This window comes from Acinonyx jubatus, chromosome B4 (genome assembly GCF_027475565.1).
Source record: "Acinonyx jubatus isolate Ajub_Pintada_27869175 chromosome B4, VMU_Ajub_asm_v1.0, whole genome shotgun sequence".
Taxonomy (NCBI): domain Eukaryota; kingdom Metazoa; phylum Chordata; class Mammalia; order Carnivora; family Felidae; genus Acinonyx; species Acinonyx jubatus.
Window position 1 is genome coordinate 10665749 of NC_069387.1, and position 19667 is coordinate 10685415.

At 50.4% G+C, this 19667-nt stretch overlaps 1 protein-coding gene across 4 annotated transcripts in view; it reads left to right on the forward strand.

Moving 5' to 3' along the window:
• Positions 1 to 17306, forward strand: part of ECHDC3 (enoyl-CoA hydratase domain containing 3) — a 31288-nt gene extending 13982 nt beyond the window's left edge. The window contains exons 5-7 of one of the 4 annotated variants that reach the window (XM_027073402.2): positions 6627 to 6934; positions 14723 to 14833; positions 16805 to 17306. In XM_027073402.2, the coding sequence (XP_026929203.1) occupies positions 6627 to 6934; positions 14723 to 14833; positions 16805 to 16850 (465 nt within the window). In that variant the 3' untranslated portion in view covers positions 16851 to 17306. Of the gene's footprint in view, positions 1 to 6626; positions 6935 to 13345; positions 13711 to 14722; positions 14834 to 16804 lie in introns of those variants that run through there. The other 3 variants (XM_027073404.2, XM_027073405.2, XM_027073403.2) reach the window with 3 other exon arrangements.
• Positions 17307 to 19667: the final 2361 nt, after the last annotated feature.

Consider the following 19667-nt stretch of genomic DNA (forward strand, 5'->3'; position numbering starts at 1 on the left):
GAAACGATGGAACGCAGCCCTTGTGTTCGAGCCAGACCGAAGCCGGGCATGAATAATTTCCTACGTTTGTAAAACGTTTCTCTCCTCTGGCAGGAGTTAAATAATGCATCTTCATTGCACCATATAAACAACCTGCTTGGTGCAGCTGCTCCCTTCCCCAGAGCTGGCCTCCTTCAGAAAAGCACGGCCAGTGCCTCCGGCAGTTGCTATCACAGGAGAGCAGAGGAAAGATCCGAACCCCCTCTCCCCCCGCCAGGCACTTCTCTGTGGTGGAAACGCTTGCTTCCTCCTATTTTTCCAGGGTAACTTGCTGTATCTGTGGAATCTGATTTCCTAATCGTCTAATTAGATCAGAGCAGAACTTCCAAGCCAGAAAGAGTGTTAATGCCTTGCTATCAGCCTGGTATGAAGACCACCAGAGGGTCTGAGAGATGCAGGGTCTCAGGCCTGCCCCAGACAGACCTCATCAGAATCTGCACTTTAACAAGGATTTGCACAGCCATCGGCCTTGGTGCCTTTGAGAAAATGTAGTTTAACCGCCACAATTTACAGGAGGGCTTGTGGGGAGGGGGGCGTGTCAGGGCCTTACCTGAAATTATACTAGCCCTGTGACCCTCTGTCAGCTCCCTTCTCCTCTGAGTTCTCTCTGCATTGCCAGCCCGTAATGCCGACAGCTGCAGGCCGGTTCTTGTCACAGATGTGACTTGGGGCCACCCAAAGAGCCCTCTGCTTTCAAGAGCCACCCCCTTTCAGGGCTGTGACACCTAAAAGCCAATTAGAGATTCATACAAACCTACAGTTGGGATGGGCATATTAATAGTGGTCAGTGCATTTATTAGGTGCCCGCTGAGTGCCTGGCACTGTAGCATAAGCTTTACACTTACTGTCTCTAATCTTCATAATTCCACAGGATGGAAGGCTTCTTCCCATTTTCAGATGAGGAAACAGACTCAGAGGGCTTATGTTGCATCCTAAGGTCCTGTGGTTAGTAAGTGGCCGATCTGGGAATGGACCTTGAGGGACCAGCTCCAGACCCAAGTCCTGCTGCTTCTGAGATTAGCTTTGGCCTCAAGTGCTTGTTGTTGTTTTTAATGCAAGTTCCCCAGGAAGAGGAAGTATTAAACCACCAGCTTGCTAGGGTGACCCAAGATGTGCCATCCTAAAAGGCAGCTTGAATTGACAAGAGACAAGGATAAGAGAATGTGTCTCCTCTCTCATCTAAAGTTCTGGGGGGCCCAACAGAGTCACTTCAATCATAAGCAAAGATTGTGCTGATTAGCTAGAAAATAAACAGACTTTTTTTTTCCTTAGAGAATACCACTTCTGTTACCCAACCTGCCTGGGTAAAATCCCTATAAATCAATACATGCTAACAGTATTACCCCAATGGGCAGATAAGGACACTGAGGCCCAAAGGAGAGGATGAACCAGGCAGGGCTGAGTTAGGAAGCCAAGACCTCTGGCTGCTGACCTCACTCCCACCGAGTGGTGTTAATCGCATTAAGACCTTCCTGGTCTTCTGGGATGAAAGAATCTCTAGGGCAGTGGCAGCGGGAGGGAGAGTGTGCTCCTCCTGGTCCAGGGTGACGCCGGCGTGCCAGTCTCTGGGCTGACCCAGGCCAGTGGTTTGCCTCCATCACTAAGAGCCGTGGGGCTGCTCTCCACCACACCTAGTCGGACGCGTCTGTGATTCACGGGGACAAAGCCACTCAGCCAGCCTCCTCGCCGCCATCCCGGTCCTTCGCCTTTTCTCTTGACTTCTTTGCTTTTAAAAACTGGTGTTCCTGGGAGGTGACGTGTCTGTGCTGCTGCCTGGGTTTGAGAGGATACTGAGAAGCGGAGCCCGTGTGCCACTGACTGCAAACCCGTGACCAAGCAGAGGCCACCCAAACCGCGTTCCCAAGCCTGACGAGACTCGGTGCGCCACGCCCCCTGGTGACCCCTCATTATCCCTTTTCACAGGAGAGTCGGTCACTTTATGTGAAGGCGGGACATGAGTAAACCTCCCACCACTTAACAATTTGGATTTTTAAAAAACTGTTAGTGAATCTGTATAAGCGATGAAAGAAGTTTGCGCCAACAATAAGCGGTGATGAATCCAAGAGTCGCAGGGACTGGTCCGGGGGGTGTGGTCCCTTCACCTATCTGCAGGCAAGGCCCCATTTAGAGTATCCCAGAAAGAGGAGTACCTCGTGTCTTCGAAAATGTTTCCACGTGAGGTGATTTCTGAATCGGGCGGTTCTCACACCCGCTACATAGCAGGCAGGAGGAGAGGCCGGGATGGTGTGTGCCCCATTTTGTTTCTGAGTGTGCCAGGAACAGAGCCCAGGACTTAGTAGCGGTCTCTTCAGATAGCTGTAAGTTCTGTCTCTCAAGGGTGTTCTGACCGTCTGTCTATCTGTGTCTTTCTCTGCTTGGCTGACTGACTCACTGACTGAAAGGGGAAATATCTTTTCTGTCCAATTAAAATGCTTCATGTTGTAGCTCAAGGTCACTTCCTTTTTGTTTATGAGTAGAGATCCTGAAATAACGTCAGGAACTGCTTGTCTGCAAGGGAACGTAAGAGGTCATTTATTCTCCTGTGGGCAGAACCGCCTGTGACCGACAGGCCCCCGCCCCCATTCACACATCCCCAGGGGTGAGGATTCCGCATTCTCCCAGAGTGATTCAGTTCAGGGACTGGGTGGTTTTGGAGGTGCTCCAGAATTAACACGTTACAAACACCCAGACTCTTCCTGGGCGTGGGTTAGTCGTCTGCGGCTGCCGTAGTGCATACGCGTGACTGAGCGGCTTAAACGACAGAAATCTATTTTCTCAGTTTTCGAGGCTGGGAGTCTCAGCTTCAGATGCCGGCAGATTTGACTCCTGGCCACCTTCCTACTGTGTCCTCATACGGCAGGGAGAGACAGACACAGAGACAGAGGTCTCTAACTGCTAAGGCCACCAATCCTAGCAAATCAGGGCCCCACTCTCCGACCTCATTTAATCTTAACTGCCACCCTAAAAGCCCCATCTCCCGATACACTTACATCGAAGCTTAGGGCTTCAACACCGGCATTTTGGGGCGATGTGATTCAGTGCCTGGCACTGCTCTGGGTGAATATACAAGAAAGTGAGTGAATATATAAGAAAAAGTCGTGCTCTGCTTTGAGTTCCTCCTTTGCGGAACCTGGTTACCATCCTCATTAAACACAAACTCCTGCCAGGTCCCTTGAGCAAGCAAAACCCTCACAGTTAACCCCCCTGCATCAGATGGACCGTTTCCCTGGCATCCCTGTTGCACTGGCTGTGACAGTGTGCCCTGCACTCATTGGGCAGCTGTCCGTCCCGCATCTCTGAGTCATCTGTGCCCAGGGGGCAGGGGGCAGGGGGCGGGGATGAGAGGCGATCCGGGAGGCCGGGGTCCTCGGGAGGAGCCACGTTCAGCAGGTGGGACAAGGCCGCCGCCCGCTCCCTGGCCTGTGCCCTGGCCTGCAGGAGCTTGGACTCTGAAGGACTCGCCTTGAGAACTTCTTGGAGCACTCGGGTCCTGTGCAGCGGCAGCTCCTGAGCCGGACGGGTGCTTTGCAGTCGTGTGATGGAAGCAGGGGAAGGAGGACGGAGACAAGGAGGCTCAGGAAGAGAAAGGGAGAAGGACGTGAGGGCCACAGAGATGCCGAAGAAGGCGTTCCCAAGGGGACTGTCCCGCGGACAGATCATGAGCTCGGATGGCAGGTGCTGACTGCAATGGACGAGTAAATGCCGGTCTGCTGAGCCGGCCGCGGGAGCACCCGCTGCTTTGACTGTGGGATGGCCTCCTCCGGACTCTGCTGCCATTCCTAACTACTCTTTGAAAGTCACATGAGGTCTTGACTGTTGCAAGTTGGGAAGGGAGTGATGGGCTTGTCCTCGGTGCATTTGGTTTTTAAGGTTGCTTTCGGGACTGGCCGCTTTCTGGTCTGTGGTCCGCATGGAATTCTGGAGAGCCGCCCACACGAACGGAGGGAACAACAGGCTGGAAGGCGCCGCCTCCACCTGGCTTCTGACCTGGGTCCCCGCTGACACGCGCTTCTCAGGCAGAGACAGAGCGGACACCGTCCCGGCCCTTTCGGGTGACTCACTGGGCGTCTTTGGCTGGGTCTTAGCGGCAGCCCTTAATCAGCAGGACCTGGTTCTCCGCTCCATGTTCAATCAGGGCTTCAAACCCACTTTGGAGCGATGACATTGTTCCCGGTCAACCAACACATGGTCTCCGGAGCAACCCACAGGCCTCGCCTTCCTGCTGCCTCCAACATGGAGCATTGCATTCCCCAAACTGGACAGCGCTGCAATCTAGTCCATCCCCTAAAGAGTTAGGGAAATCGGGGCCTGGCACCACTTGCCCCCGACTGCCAGTCCACTGTGTATTCCACTTGTACCCGTAGGCAGGAGTCCTCAAAGCTAGCCTTGTGACCCCTCCTCCCTTATCAAAGTTCCATCCCTCCCTGATACAATCCAGTGTCCTGATTTCAAAAACCTTCTAAATCGGTGGCTGTAAGCTGGGAGCAGTAGTGGCTCCAGGGGACATTTGGTGGTGCCTGGAGACATGTTTGATTGTCACAGTTGTTGGGGTGGGACCTGTAACTACCGGCACCTAGCAGACAGAGACCGGGGATGCTCTAAACATCCTACCGTGCGCAGGACAGCCCCACATAACAACATGTTATCCGGCCCAAAATACACAATGGCACCAAGGTTGAAAAACCTAGTCAGTAGCATGATCTAAATGCTAACGACTCCCAAATTTATATCTCAAGCTCGTCCAATTATCTATTACTGCACCGTGAACCACCCATAACTTAGTGGCTCAAAGCAACAACAGTAATTTGTCGAGCTCATGAATCTGCAATCTGGACAGGGCTCAGCGAGGAAGCTTATCTCTGCTCTGCAATGTGTGTGGCCTCAGCTGGGAAGAACTGACTCCAGGGGAGAGTGACGGCTGGGGGCGGTCATCCGAGTGGCTGTTAGGCTGCCTTGCCGCAGGGGCCCCAGCCGGGCAGGTCACTGGAACACTTCGCATGGCCACTCGTATGTCCTAGACTTTCCCACGCCATGGCAGGCCGGCTCCGAGACTCAGCAGCCCGAGCAAAAAAGCCAGGTGAGAGCTGGGTCACCTCTGGCCAAACCTCTAAAAGAATTGGAACATCATTTCTGCTGTGCTGTCTGCCTTCCTCCATCCATCCCTCAAGTCACTCATCAGCGAATATTTAGTAAGCTGCCTACTAGATGCAAAGTGCCCTTTCTGGTGCTGGCAGTACAGAAATAAACAGAGCAGCTAAAAAACAAACAAACAAACAAACAAAAAACCCTCAGGGGCACTTGGGTGGCTCAGTCTGTTGGGCGTCCGGCTCAGGTCACGATCTCACTCACAGTTTGTGAGTTTGAGCCCCATGGAGGCTCTGTGCTGACAGCTCAGAGCCCGGAGCTGTTTCAGATTCTGTGTCTCCCTCTCTCTCTGCCCCTCCCCTGCTCACGCTCTGTCTCTCAAAAAAAAATAAACATTAAAAAAAAACAAAAAAAAAAACTCTCACCTGGAGTTTCCACGCTAGGAAAGGAGATAATACAATAAACAAAACAAATGTGTCAAAATGTATAGTGTGTTAGATAGCAGAAGTACAAAGGATAAAAATACAGCCGGAAAGGGGGTCGGTGCTGGGGTCTGATTTGCAGTTTCGATAGCATGGTCATGGGGGACCTGCTGGATGAGATGTCATGTAAGCAGAGGCCCGAAGGGGACGAGGGCACCAGTCGTAAGGATACGTGGGGACAGAGCACTGCAGGCCAAGGGAACCGCACCCTGAGGTGACAGCATGCCTGGCAGGTTCAAGAAACAGCAGGGCCTCGGGGAGTGAGAGGAGGGACAGAAAAGGCACCTCCCTACCTGCGTAAAACCCTCTTTTAAATGGTCAATTTGAATTTCAAGAGGCCAGGCTTTGTCAGGCACAATAGCCACAGGCCTCAGAAGGGAGGAAGCCACAGAGAGTAAGGAGCTTAGGTCCCTTGGTCCCTTTTTCTGGGGGGTGGGGGGTGGGAAGGGGGGGCGGCGGCTCCAGGAAGGAAGGGGCGTCTTGCCAGTGCGGGGGCCTCACCTATTGGTAAAAGCCGCCTCATACAAGGCTCTTGCACCCCTGCCCTGGAAGGTGTCCCCTTTCCATCCCTCCTGCTGTGGTTCTGGGAGGCTGCTCTTTCAATCAGACCGAGGTGATGGATCCCTGAACATCTTTCTCCTTCTGGAAAGCAGCCACCACGTTGGTCTGCGGGAGGCCTGGGCCTCACCGGTTCAGTAGTGTCACCTTCCTCGCATCAGATGTGGCCGCTGCCCCATGCCTGGCCCTTGAATGAGGCAGAGGGAAGCTCCTGGCTCAGCAGGGGCCGGGAGATCCAATCTAGGGAAGGAGCAAGAGAACACGGAGAGTCCCCCCCCTTTCCCAGGCACCTGTATTCTCCTTGCTCCCGGAAAGACGCTGGGTGACCTGGCAGACGTCAGGTCTATGGACGACGTGTGATTTGAGGAAGCAGAAAACGGGGCTGAGGTTGTAGGGAAGTAGGGTGGGACGGAGAGGGTCACAAGCGGCGTGCCTTAATAACGCACACGTCTCCTCCCTCAGGTTGCCTTAGAAATGCTTTTTACTGGGGAGCCCATTTCCGCTCAGGAGGCCTTGCTGCACGGGCTGCTCAGCAAAGTAGTGCCAGAAGAGCAGCTGGAGGAAGAGACCATGAGAATCGCAAAGAAGATTGCCTCCTTGAGCCGTCCTGTGGTGTCTTTGGGCAAGGCCACCTTCTACAAGCAGCTGCCCCAGGACCTTAGAACAGCCTACTACCTCACCTCCCAGACCATGGTGGACAACGTGGCCCTGAGGGATGGGCAGGAGGGAATCAAGGCCTTCATCCAGAAGAGAAAACCCATCTGGTCACAGTAAGTGAAACGGAGGAGGAGTCCTGCACCCCTCACCCCCCCCCACCCCCCACCTTCTGAGGCCCAGACACCGCTGCTGCCTGGTGACCGTAGAAGAGACAGCCTGCTGTATCTTATAATGGTTTTGTCGCTTGTGGTCTGTGTGAAAAGCCGTGATTCCGCGGGGGAAGGGATGCGGTGGGGAATCGAATGGAGCGGAGGTTGGGACCTGTGCCGGCCAGCTCTGGCGGAAAGCTCATACTTGACGTACTCCTTCATGGGGACCACAGGTGAGGGGTCACCGGATGCAGGAGAAAGCGAGGACACGCAAGGCGTGAAAGAAGGATGCCAACCTAATTCCGCTTCCAGAAGCGTCCCCTGAGGCGGAGGCCCTTCTGTCCGCCCGAGAGCAGCGAGACATTTCAAATCTCCCCAAGATTCTCCACACTGAAAACCTTCTTGATTCCACTGAGAAATAATCACGCCTATGGCTTTGAACTAATCTTCTATGATTTAGAAAGATTACATATTTAGAGAGACTGGTAATTTTATCTTCCCAACCAGACTGTAAGCCATCTGAGAAAAGAAAGGAAAAAAAAAAATCCCTGACCTCTTTCTTTGGATGCCCACACTCGTGGGCGTACATCAGAGGCCTGGTGTTCCTGTAACGCACGTCCTGGCTATCCAACACCCTGAAACCAGGGTCCTGGGCTAGAGCTGGGGATAAAACCCCCGGGGAGACGCGGGAGGGATACAGAGCACATGGCCTGCCCACCAGACAACACCCACTCTGGACACGTTTCCAAACCCTGCCCAACCTCTGGTAGGCAATAAAACCAGCCCCAGGCGTTTGAGCCCCCCAGCTGAGCATTCAAATTAGGACTCAAACGTATTTCGTTTCTGGCTTCTGGTCCAACACCGCCTAAGAAACGCTCTAAGTCTCTTGTCCTCAAGCTTTTACCAAGGATCTTATCTTTTTTAAAAAGCCAGCTTATCTTCCCTAGGAGTGGAAGGTGGCCATAAATGCGGTCGGTGCTGTGACAGAAATAGAGAACCATGTGGCTCAAACCCGAGGCTCTCATTCAGGCTCGAGTGTGTTGGGAAGGATGCCCCCTCACGCTTTCACAGATTCCTACTGAGATTGACATCTTTGTTTTTGCTTTGCCTGAGTTTAGAAAGGTTAAAAAAAAAAAAAAAAGCGTTTTCTTGGAAAGGAGGAACTTGTTAGTAAGATGGTCCTCATGAGCAGAGGTCCCCGCGTCCTGGCCACCTGGGATGTGCTAAGTGCCATCCGCACATTCGTGTTCCGTCCTCATTCGGAACCCAGTAGAGCAGGTGCTACAGTTATTCCCATCCCACAGATGTGTTGTCAAGGCCCGCTTCATGCCAGGTCAGACAGTGGGCACGGGGTAGGGTGAGGGTTCCAGACTCTGCCTGCCTGAAGAAACACCGGAGGCCCTTTCCCTCTGGCCGCACCACCTCCTGTGGAGCGCCCGGGCTGGTGTGAGGCCGGCCAGAGAGAGGACTTCCCTGCCCCATGGCAGCTTTCTGAAACAAGGGAACGGGCCACACACTCCCTGCTATGCAACTTGCCCGTGCACAACAGACATCAGATGCGAATTTTGGCAGACCCCTGATGGAGTTTTCCCTACGAAGCTAATACAGAACTGGCTGAAGTTCTGGACTAGATTGTGAAGGACCAGACTGTCACCGTCTGCTCAAAAACAGTGCTGTCGACGGGGCCCCTCCGCTACCTTCCTGCCCAGGTGGCCTGCCGTGGAAGTCATTATTTCACAGTTACTGGATCACACAGTGTAGGGGACAGGGTGTGAGAAAGGTTCTGGGCCTCAGAGAAAGTGACAAGGCCTCCCCTCACACACCCGTCTGGCCAATGCAAATCCAAAGTTAAGTTTCCAGGGTCTGTATGAACATGCACCATCCTCCAAAACTGTGAGATCCCCAGGGCTCTCGGCTGGCTTCCCAGTGCACTCAGGGACCAGCTATAAATCTTAACACTCGCCTGTGGAGAAAATAACCCAGAAGGAAGATCTGCCTCCACCCTCTGGAGTCATAGAATTCATCCCCAGGAAAATCTAAATCTGGGGTTAGTTTGCATCTCTGCTTCCCTCCACTGGGACGCTGAATGAGATTGTTCTGATAGCCACACGTGATGTTCGCTTTTGGAAAGCCTAGTGTGTGTCGTCTTTCCCTCTGTACCGTGCACTTCTCAGGGAGCCCTGCTGGGCTCAGCCCAGCCAACCGCGCCCCTACAGTTCAGGCACGGGAACCGGTATCCACTCCAGCTCGGGGTGAGCGAGCCCTCCAGAGGCCGGCTTGAGCCCCAGAGAATACAAGCACATGAGGGACACCGTTTGCTCTACTCCAGTGAACTCGGGGTAGCTGCCGTTCGGGAACCAGTGCTGATTTCATGAGCCTCAATTCCTCAGTTCCTGCGAGCAGCCCAGTGAGGCAGTTCTTACCAGCCCCCTGGTGTGCAGGAGGCTCTGGGAAGTTCCGGCATTTGCCAAAGTCAGGCCTGTGTGTGGGTTTGGGTCTGTGGGCTTCTGAAGGCTGTGCTCCTGACCACCGCACTGTGTTCCTCCCGACATCCTGGAAAGGTTCCTGTTCCAGCCCGCACACACTGACTACCAGTCGGAAATGCCACCGCCAAGGCAACGAAGTTTCGCTTCCAGGAGGAGATACGGGAAAAGCAGGGATCTGAACGCAAACAGCATCCTGGCCCTAGGTCTGCCACGGAACTAGCTGTGTGGCAGGTGCAGGTGACAAAACTGCTTTCGCCGCTCAAGAGGGCGTGTCTGTAACAATGACACCATTGGACACTCTTGTCCTCTTCCTTGTGACATTCTGGATTCTACAATGCCAGGATTTGGGAACTTGCTACGAAATTTGAAACAGGCCGCTTTTGCTCAAAGAAAATGCTCTTTTACAAATGGAGAAGATGGGCATTTTACCTGGAGGAGTAGTAAACACTGGAAACACCTGAGCACATCTGAGACCAACAACTCCATTACAGATATTCAGAGCTGTGGGGGCCACATCCAAACCTTCTGAAGATGTGATCAACTAGGAAGACCTGCCCTGAGGCACATCTCCTCAAAATTGGCTCTTACCCTGAATTTTGTCTGGATGCCTTATTCAGCCAGCGCCGCCCTCCGCTTTCTTCTCCTTCTCAAAACCCACAGCACTAAGAGTCGCGTTTCCAAAGTGTGGCCTGTGGATGACCTGGGTCTTCAAATGCAGATTCCCGGGCTCCTCATCAGAGCTACTGAATCACAAATGCAGACTCCCGGGGCCCAAAAATATGTATTAAAAGGAAAAAAAAAAAGGGGGTTTCCAAGTGATTCTGCTGTGCAGTAAAATGTATGAGCTGACTGCATGCAGGTGGAGGTGACCCATCTGTCTCCAGCTGTATCTGTATTTTAACGGTCAAAGCAGTGCAGGTGCTGTGGTGAAGTTCCGGGCAGTCACCGCTGGCTCCGAGAGGGATGTCAACAGCCTCTTCCAGGAGCCTCTCGAAACCAGCCAGGCAGGCAGGTTTTTGGGCCTTTGTAGGCCCTCGGTGCTCATGACTTTGGGAGCCCCACCCCACATTACATTAAACATCAGAAATAGGGGCGCCTGGGCGGCTCAGTTACGCATCTGAACTACGGCTCAGGTCGTGATCTCACGGTTCATGAATTCGAGCCCCACATTGGGCTTTCTGCTGTCAGCTCAGAGCCTGCTTCGGATCCTCTGTGTCCCTCTCTCTCCACCCCTCCCCTGCTCACGTGCTTGTTCTCAAAAATAAAACATTAAAAAAAAATCTGAAATATATCCATATTCCACACTAAATATAATGCTTCTGTTTAGGGAAAGGAGCTGAACGATTTGCTTTATAAATTATTTTTAAATATTTGACTAACGATGATTATTTCTTGGCAGTCATCAAGTATCTGCAAGTTAAACATTCTTGAAGTTGACGTGTTACAGCTAATAAAATATTAAATTTTGATCTTGCAGGGGTTTGTCTTTTATATTTTGGAGCCCCAAATTTATTTTTCAGGTCCCAAAGAGAGGCCTATGGAAAGCTGGCAGGCTACCTATTCTGTGCCTACAGGGTCTCCTGGATGAGCTGGCCCAGCTCCCTCTGGTTCCTTGGTGTAGGGGAGGTGGCCCTTCCACACGGAAAGGGGGAGCGAGGGAAGGAAGGTGTGGGTTGGCAAATCCAGCGTTATGAGGTTTATACTCCCCGTGTGGCAGTCTTCTGACATCCTTAGTGATTTACAGTCCCTTCGGGTCTCCCTGTCACGACCAGGAATGTTTAAGCACAGACTCTAAAACCAATTTGCACATTTTTTTTTTCATATTTAAGACCTCTTTCTTTTTTATGTTGTTTGTTTCCAATATTCACCTAACCAAAACACGGTAACTGCCAGTTTTAGAAACTTCTAGAAATTCAGAAAAGGAAAAAAAAAATGTATCAGCCTGAGGGGAATGCGATCTAGAGCCCATCAACACTTAAATTTATGTAGTGATTGCTCTGCACCAGGCACCGTCTTAAGCATTTTGCAGATGTTAGCACATGAATTCTCACAAAAATCTCTAGGAAGTAGGCCGTATGAATGCCATTAGACAGACAAGAAACCAAAATACGAAGTTATTAAGTGACTTGCCCACTATCACCCAGCTAGGAAGGGGCAGGTTCTGGTCAAAACTTCCACTTCGTAAAACTGATTAAGGAAATGTGGTCTGAGAATTTCAAAGACCTCTCTGCATCATGTGTCACATCATCAGGTGTCACAACCCAGGGCACTGCATCACTCAGCAGATAACTTCTGTTGGGTGGGAACCACGTTAAATTATTTCTTCTTCTTTTTTTTAATGTTTATTTTTGAGAACTCAAGTGCATGAGTGGGGGAGGGGCAGAGAGAGAGGGAGACACAGAATCCAAAGCAGGCTTCAGGCTCTGAGCTGTCAGCACAGAGCCCCATGTGGGGCTCAAACCCACGAACTGTGAGATCGTGACCTGAGCTGAAGCTGGACACTTAACCGATTGAGCCACCCAGGCACCCCTAAATTATTTGTTGTTAATTCCTAGTTGAGTGTCCCACCCTCTCCAACACCCCCCCCCCCCCACCCCCCGCAAAGGTGTGCATTCCCGCAGGAGCACAGTTAGTCTCTACTGGGCATTTGGATCATCAGAGGCTAGGCACTGCTCAGCACAGAGCAGGCCTTCAGGAAGATCTGCTAGGTCTAGTTAAATGTTACCAGGGGTACAGTTCCCCCGCACAGGCTACATGATACAGACGGGCTTTTAAAAAATCCTCAGTTCACATTTTCTCCATCAGTTTTGGGAAGTGAAATAACTGAGCAGAACACGAACTAAATCACTGTTTTCTTTGTAGATCCGGCAAAGCCGGTAAGCATCTCTTTGTAAATGTAGGTCGGTACTCGGGCATCGTGTTGCTCTGCTTCGATGCAATCAGTCCCAGGGGTTCTGTAAAGCCTGTTTTCTTTCTTTAAAGGCATTGCTGAAGCATGTTTTAGTCTCCAAATGCTAACACTTCTGGTGATAAAACATTCCAGAGAGGCATATACCATATGTGGTTGGTTGGCAAGGGGTGAAGATATCTAATAGATCGGCACTTGATAGAATCTATCAGATTGGTTAATATGCGGATTTGAACCTTAAGCCAAAATTGTCTCATTTGTTACTGTCGTCGAAGTTTTTACTCTAATCATTTGATAATTATCCTTTCAGATAGCCAGTCTGTCCAGTTTTTACCAATGACATTTCCCCAAGGCCCCTCGGTTCCTGTATCAGCAACCCCTCCCCATTCCAATGGGGGTGGACAGTTGCCAGGCTCAATGGTTGTGCCCCTCCCCCTCCCCACACAAGGACCATCACACCCCTCCTCAGGGTGGGTGTGACCAGTCTCCCCAAGGTTACCACGTTCCCATGAAAACAGATTTAACTTCCTTTTAGTTGCATTGATTTTCTTTTTTTTCTGGATCTATTTCCAAAAGAAACAGGCAAGAGGTGATTTTTAAAGCATCAATGCTTGTATTTATGAAGTGTCTACTTAATTGCAAAGCCCTATGTTAGGCACTATGGGATGGGTTTGTTTTGTTCTAAGCACAAGACAATTGCGACCCTCCATGAACTTAGTCTAAATCATGAACACGTTAGCATTCAAATACGAAACAGTTATCACGGGACAAGAATCAGAGAGCTGAGTTACCTCTGAGCTCACCCCTATCACTAGCTGTTCAACCTCTTTGAGTCTGAAGGTCTTGGTGGTTATGAGGGGTGACAGTAACACCCAGCTCCTAACTGGTTAGGAGGGTTCAATTAATGTATGCATAGCAATACTGTTGACCACTTGCCCCATAACTCCACATCCCCCTGTCCCACCCCCATTACGTCTGCAGGTGCAGTGGGCAGTTTCCACAGGTAAGTGCTTCCCCCTGTCATGGACTGAATTCTGTTCCCACCAACTTCCTCTGTTGAAGGCCTGCTCCCCAACACGACTGCATTTGGAGGAAGGGCCTCTGAAGAGTAAGGTTAAAGGAGGTCGCTGGGATGGAACCCTACTCCCATAAGACCAGTGTCCTTAGGAGACGAGAGAGACATACCAGGGATGTGCACGCATAGAGGAAAAGCCATACGTAGATACAGCAAGAAGGCAGTCGCCCGCCAGCAGCAGATAGAGACCTCCAGAGAAACCAAACCTGCCGACACCTGATTGTGGACTGTCAGCCCCCAGAACTGTAAGGAAATAAATCTCTTCCCTTAGGCCCCCCAGTCTGTGGTCTTTTGTTATAGCGGCCTGAGCTAAGACACACCCTCAGGCACTTCTCTCTGCCTCTCTGGGAGTGATTTTTGGCATTCCACCAGCTGGCTCGGCCTTCAGCAGGCCAACCAGGGACACCCCTGGAGCAGCAGGAGACAGGAGCCTATGGATAAATGCCACCCCCCCCCCCCACAGTTGACTGAGGAAACAACGCTGAGATATGGGTCTGTGTTTTCTCAGAAGGGCCCGGCAGGGCTGAACCCCATCATCCGTAGCACCGACCTGTCGGTTCACGAAGACTTTACCAGCTCTCTCCTTCCCTGCCTTCCCTTGTCCCACACCCTCACTTGGGATCCTGCCATCACTCTCCAAATAAACAACCTTCACATAAGTCCTTGATTCGGGGTCTGCCTTTGGGAGAATACTGAACTAAGTCAAGAGGCAGATTGACACTGGCCTCTCAGTGAGCGTCCCCTTCCCCTAACAAAAAAGTGAGACCAAGATTTAGCAACAGAACACATGTTACAATGAAGCAATGGGGGAGGCTGCTGAATGAGCCCCATTGGCAATGCCGATTATAGGAATCAAGAGGAGAAATCCATTTTGATAGGATCATCCGCATAAAGCTTTGACTTTTCAAGCTGGAAGGGATCTCAGTTCTCAGTTACCTCACAAGTTGTGACATCACACACACGGTGTCTACATGACTGAAGAGGAACAGACCTACCCAGTACTGGTACCAAAAGCAGGATCCTCTGACTAAGAGTGGGATGGCCTCCCTATTGACGTCCCCTCGAAACGATGAGGGTAAGCCCCCATAAATGTTCCAAGCTCTCTGGAAGTTTCTTTAGCAATGTTCAGGAAAAAGGCAGAGCAGGGGTGTTGTCCCCAAAGTCCCCTCCAGAGGTCCCTCGAGAAAGAATTTATGAGCTGCTCCTCTCCAGTCCCTTCCTTGACATTTATTGGCTTTTTGATGAACATTAGAATAATTCTTTTGTCAACTGCTTCTCATTAGAGACCTGGTGATGTTCTTTCTGACCGTTATTTTACTCAATATCATGCCTGGTTACTGTGAGAAGAGGTTCCACTTAGAAACCATCCATCTTTGCAGCAGGAAAGAGCTCAGGTAGGCCCACTGAGATACCCCTCCTGCATTGACAGCCGCCCCGGGGCACGTGCAGAGAACTTAGACAAATGTCCAGGCTTTAATGAATGGCTCACCCTCCAGCATCATGCTCCTCCATTTCCTTAAAGACATATTTCAGGTTTGATTCTGTTTCTTTTTAAAATAAATCATGGAGACCTTGTGGGTGAAATAATCACCAGGACTTAGTCCTTAGGGGCGACACAGTCTCACCATGAATGACAGGTCTGCCTTGGAAAAGTCTAGAACTAGCAAGTGTTGAAAGCAGGCGTCCAGTTTCCTTGATGGACTGTTTATTTCTCCCCTCACATGCACTGTCTTAACATGATGATGGCATAGGGAAGCACTTGGAGACGTCTGAAGTTCCCACCACTCATGTCAACAATGTCAAGGTCCACATGCCCTCCTTCACCTTCCCTACCACCAGATATGTGAATCTAACCAGGAAGGGCACACTTTTTAAAAAGGTTTTTAGTTATGAACAATCTCAAACACATGGAAAAGTTGAGAGAAAAGTGTCACACACTACCACGTACTCAGCTTTAACAATTATTACCCAGATTTCTAACAATTACCGGGGCACCCAGGTGGCTCAGTCGGTTAAACATCCGACTTTGGCTCAGATCATGATATCACAGTTTGTGGGTTTGAGCCCTGCATGGGACTGTGTGCTGAGAACTCAGAGCCTGCTTCAGATTCTGTGTCTCCCTCTCTCTCTCTCTCTCAAAAATAAACATTAAAAATATCTTTATAACAATTATCAATGGATAACATATCCATGGCCAATCTTGTATGCTCTATCCCATACTCACTACCCCCATCCGCAGACTATTTTGAAGTGAACCCCAGAGTGGCCTCATTCAAACAAAATACACTGCTATCATCCAGGACATTCCAGGGGATTTAGGAGCTCTGTGTCAGGAACCAGGCTCTAACACCAAATATTAGAACAAAAGATGCTCCTAGTGCTGTTATCGGGAAATTACAAGGGTCTTGGGAGCTATGCGCCAGGAACAAGGGCAGAGACCAACATACGTGCTTTCTTTGATCTCACAACAACATACTTCATACCTTCCCTCCTCTGTTTCATGCCTCTACCCCTCCTCCCAGGATCACTTTCCAAAGCAAATCACCTGCTTGCCAAGCTGGGGCTTGGGCACTGCTTTCTACAGGAAGCCCAGGCTAAGATACCAACCTAGGAGAGGGGCCAAGGGAGATCTAAGAATGACAGCAAAGGGGAGTCCCAATGTGACGGCCGGGCAGGAGGCCTGGAGAGGAACCAGCCCCAACCGAAGGAGAACAGAAGCCTCTGGAGGGATGTGTCCAAGAGATTCATTGAAACTCCTATGTCTGACATCGGACATCACTGACATGTGGAATGCTGTCCTGAGAGGCCAGAGGGCACCGGAGCAGCGTGAATCTGTTTAGGTCATCACTGCTGACCAAAGGGCAGTGCAAAGGGTGCATTGATGTGCTCTTAGGGTAAGAGAAATTTAGTGTGACATGAAACTTTAGAAAATGGCCACCCCCGTACCCTCAGGAAAGAATGAGAAATTCAGAAAAAGCTTTATGAACAACGGTGAGCCAGGGTGTTATTTATGCTGGAACAGAATGTAAGGAGCAGAACTGGCTGGAGTCCACCACAAGTGTGGTCATTCCAGGACCTCTGCTGGAAGAGAGAACGAAAGCTACAAAGTCTGGTGGGCGCAAAGTGGAACCCGCGTCGTCCAGGACAAGGACAGGAGTAGAAAACTGGCGTCATCGGGCTTTGATCTGTAGTTGGGCCAACAGTATACACCCCTGTTAATTTCCCAGCTGTGGTGGATGTGGTGGTGTAAGATGTGAACATGAGAGGAAGCTGCTGGAAGGAGCCCCGCGCTATCTTTGAAACTCTCAGGTAAATCTGGAATTATTTTCAAAATAAAAAGTTCTCTCTCTTTTTTTTTTTTACAGTGATAACGCAGCTGCATTAGGGTTCTCTGAGAATCAGAACAAGTAGGACAGTTGGACAGACAGAGATCTTTAGAAAGAGATGAATCATGAGGAACTGGCTCATGCCCTTGTGGCATCTGAGGGGGTCCCACTGTCTGCAGTGGGCAAACTGAAGAGCCGGCAGGCCTAGAGCTGGTGATGAAGTTCACGGGCGGAGAGCCACGTCCGAAGGCCTGAAGCAGGAGCTTCTCAGGGCAGGAGAAGACGGACTGTCCAGGTTCCTGCAGTCACGCAGGACGTGAGAGAACCTTCCCTGCCTCCTGCTTTTTGTTCCGCTCACGCCCTCAACTGATTGGATGAGTTCCGCCCATCTGGGGAGGGCAGTCCACTTTACTCAGTCTACCAATTCACATGCTGAGGTCTTCCCGGAACCCTCACAGCCGCCCTCCAGAATTAATGTTTAACCAGCTACTTGGGCATCCTGTGGTCCAGTCGGGTGGACACATAAAATTAACCCTCACGGTATCTGTGTTTGTATATGTGCAGCCCAGCCCTGGAAAGGTACACTCAAAACGGATAATGGTGTTTGCCTCTGGGGAGAACACCCGCGGGGAGGGGGACTGGGGTCAGGGTGAGAGAGAGACTCACTTTTGCACTGCGTACCCTTTTGCACTGTTCACATGTGTTGCTGTTTTTAAACACGTGTACATAGTACCACATTCAAAAAATTAGAATAGTCACAGGCACCCAGGACATGCTCTGTGGGAGGCAGACTGTGAGGGGAATGTCGTGTGCATGAGGTATTCAGGAAAAGCCTTGAGATGAACAGCTGTGGGAGACAAGCAGGAACAGGCAGAGGCAGAAGTCCAGGGGCAGCAGACCTCCTGGGAAGCTCCGCAGCCAACACAGCCACCAGCGTTCTTCCCCCTGGGCCAGAATGGCAGGAACCATCACACCTGTCTCTGCTGGGCCCTGGGTGCAGGCTGTGGTGGGAAGGGCATGAACCCGGTCCAGGTGACTACTCATAGCCAAGGTACCCTCTGCAGGGTGGCGGCCAAAGGCAGAAGTTGGGACAGCACATCCTTCCCCAGAAACGGAATCTAGGTGACATGTCTGCACGTCCCCCACAGGAACAATATATGCTCATTATAACATGGAAACGGTTATGATGTAGTCAGAGGGGGAAAAAGGACACACATTTGTATCTATAGCATGTAACAATTAGGCAAAGCAAACAATAAAAATAATTCTGGGGGCACCTGGGTGGCTCAGTCGGTTGAGCATCTGACTCTTGATCTTAGCTCAGGTCACAATCTCACAGTTCATGGGATCAAGTCCCACATCAGGCTCTGCACTAACAGCGTGGAACCTGCTCGGGATTCTCGCTCTCTCCCTCTTTCTCTGTCTCTCTCAAAATAAATAAATGAACTTAAAAAAAATTAAAATAACTTTTTAAAAGCTCATTATGGGGCACCTGGGTGGCTCAGTTGGTTGAACCTCCGACTTCGGCTCAGGTCATGATCTCACGGTTCGTGGGTTCAAGCCCCACGTTGGGCTCTGTGCTGACAGCTCACAGCCTGGAGCCTGCTTCGGATTCTGTGTGTCCCTCTCTCACTGCCCCTCCCCCATTCACACTCTATCTCTTTCTCTCAAAAATAAGTATTAAAATTTTTTTAAATAAATAAAATAAACAAAAGGTCATTATATTCCTAGAAACTGGAACTGGGAGAAATATTCCAAAATGTAAAAATTTTTTTCTGGAAGTGGGACTGCCAAAAGTTTTCCTCTTCTTCTTACTTTTCTCTATTTTATATTTTTTTCCCAAATTTCCTATAATTTTTAAAAAATTTTAAGAAGCACCCTGGGATCTGCTTCTGTTATTTCTATCATTAAACTCTGACACTGTTTCATGAGTTAATTCTGTGCTTATACAGAAGGATGAGGAATATTTGATCATTATCAAATAATGTCTAAACTTTCGGGTATGATATAAGAAACAAATGGATCCTATAAACCAATGTAAACCCCACCCTTCTAGGCAATCACAAGTTCAAAACAAGGTGAGTGGCCCCAGACGCTTGCTCAGTTAGAATGAGGGGCATCAGGGGCGCCTGGGTGGCTCAGTCGGTTGAATGTCCGACTTCGGCTCAGGTCATGATCTCACAGCTTGTGGGCTCGAGCCCCACGTCGGGCTCTGTGCTGACAGTTCAGAGCCTGGAGCCTGCTTTGGATTCTGTGTCTCCCTCTCTCTCTGCCACTCCCCCTCTCACACTCTCTCACTCTCAAAAATTTTTAAAAACTAAAAAAAAAAAGAATAACAGGCGTCAACTCGTTCTTGTCCTGCGCACAAAGCAGCAGTTATAAACTTTTCCAGCAGAGGGCATTGGTGCTTTACCTCTGGACAGAAATCTCGGCTGCCTAACTTGCTTGGTTACTGTGAACGGAAAGTCACATTTGCTTCTCAGTCCTGAGAATAAATGGAACTTATTTAGCAGGTTATATGGTGAACTTAGTCAGATGTTAGTTCAGGCCAGGCAGTGGAGAGGAAGAAGTTCATAAATTATTTAAAAAATAATAATCCTGATACAATTGGCTGACCTCACAGTGTGCTATAAAGATTGCTTGGGAGCTTTTATTCCTGGGCACCCCTTAGCGGAAGGGCTGTATATCAGGGTTTTTCAAGCCAGGCACTATGGACGCCCTGAGCCAGGTGATCCCTGTTTCGGGGCCCTCCTGTGCACGGAAGGACGTCTGGCAGCAGTCCAGCCTCCACGCACTGGACACCAGTGGCACCCTTCCCTGCAGTTACAACAGCAAAAATTGTCTCCAGACATTGCCAAATGTGCGGAGGAGGAGGAGGAGGAGGAGGAGGAGGAGGAGGAAT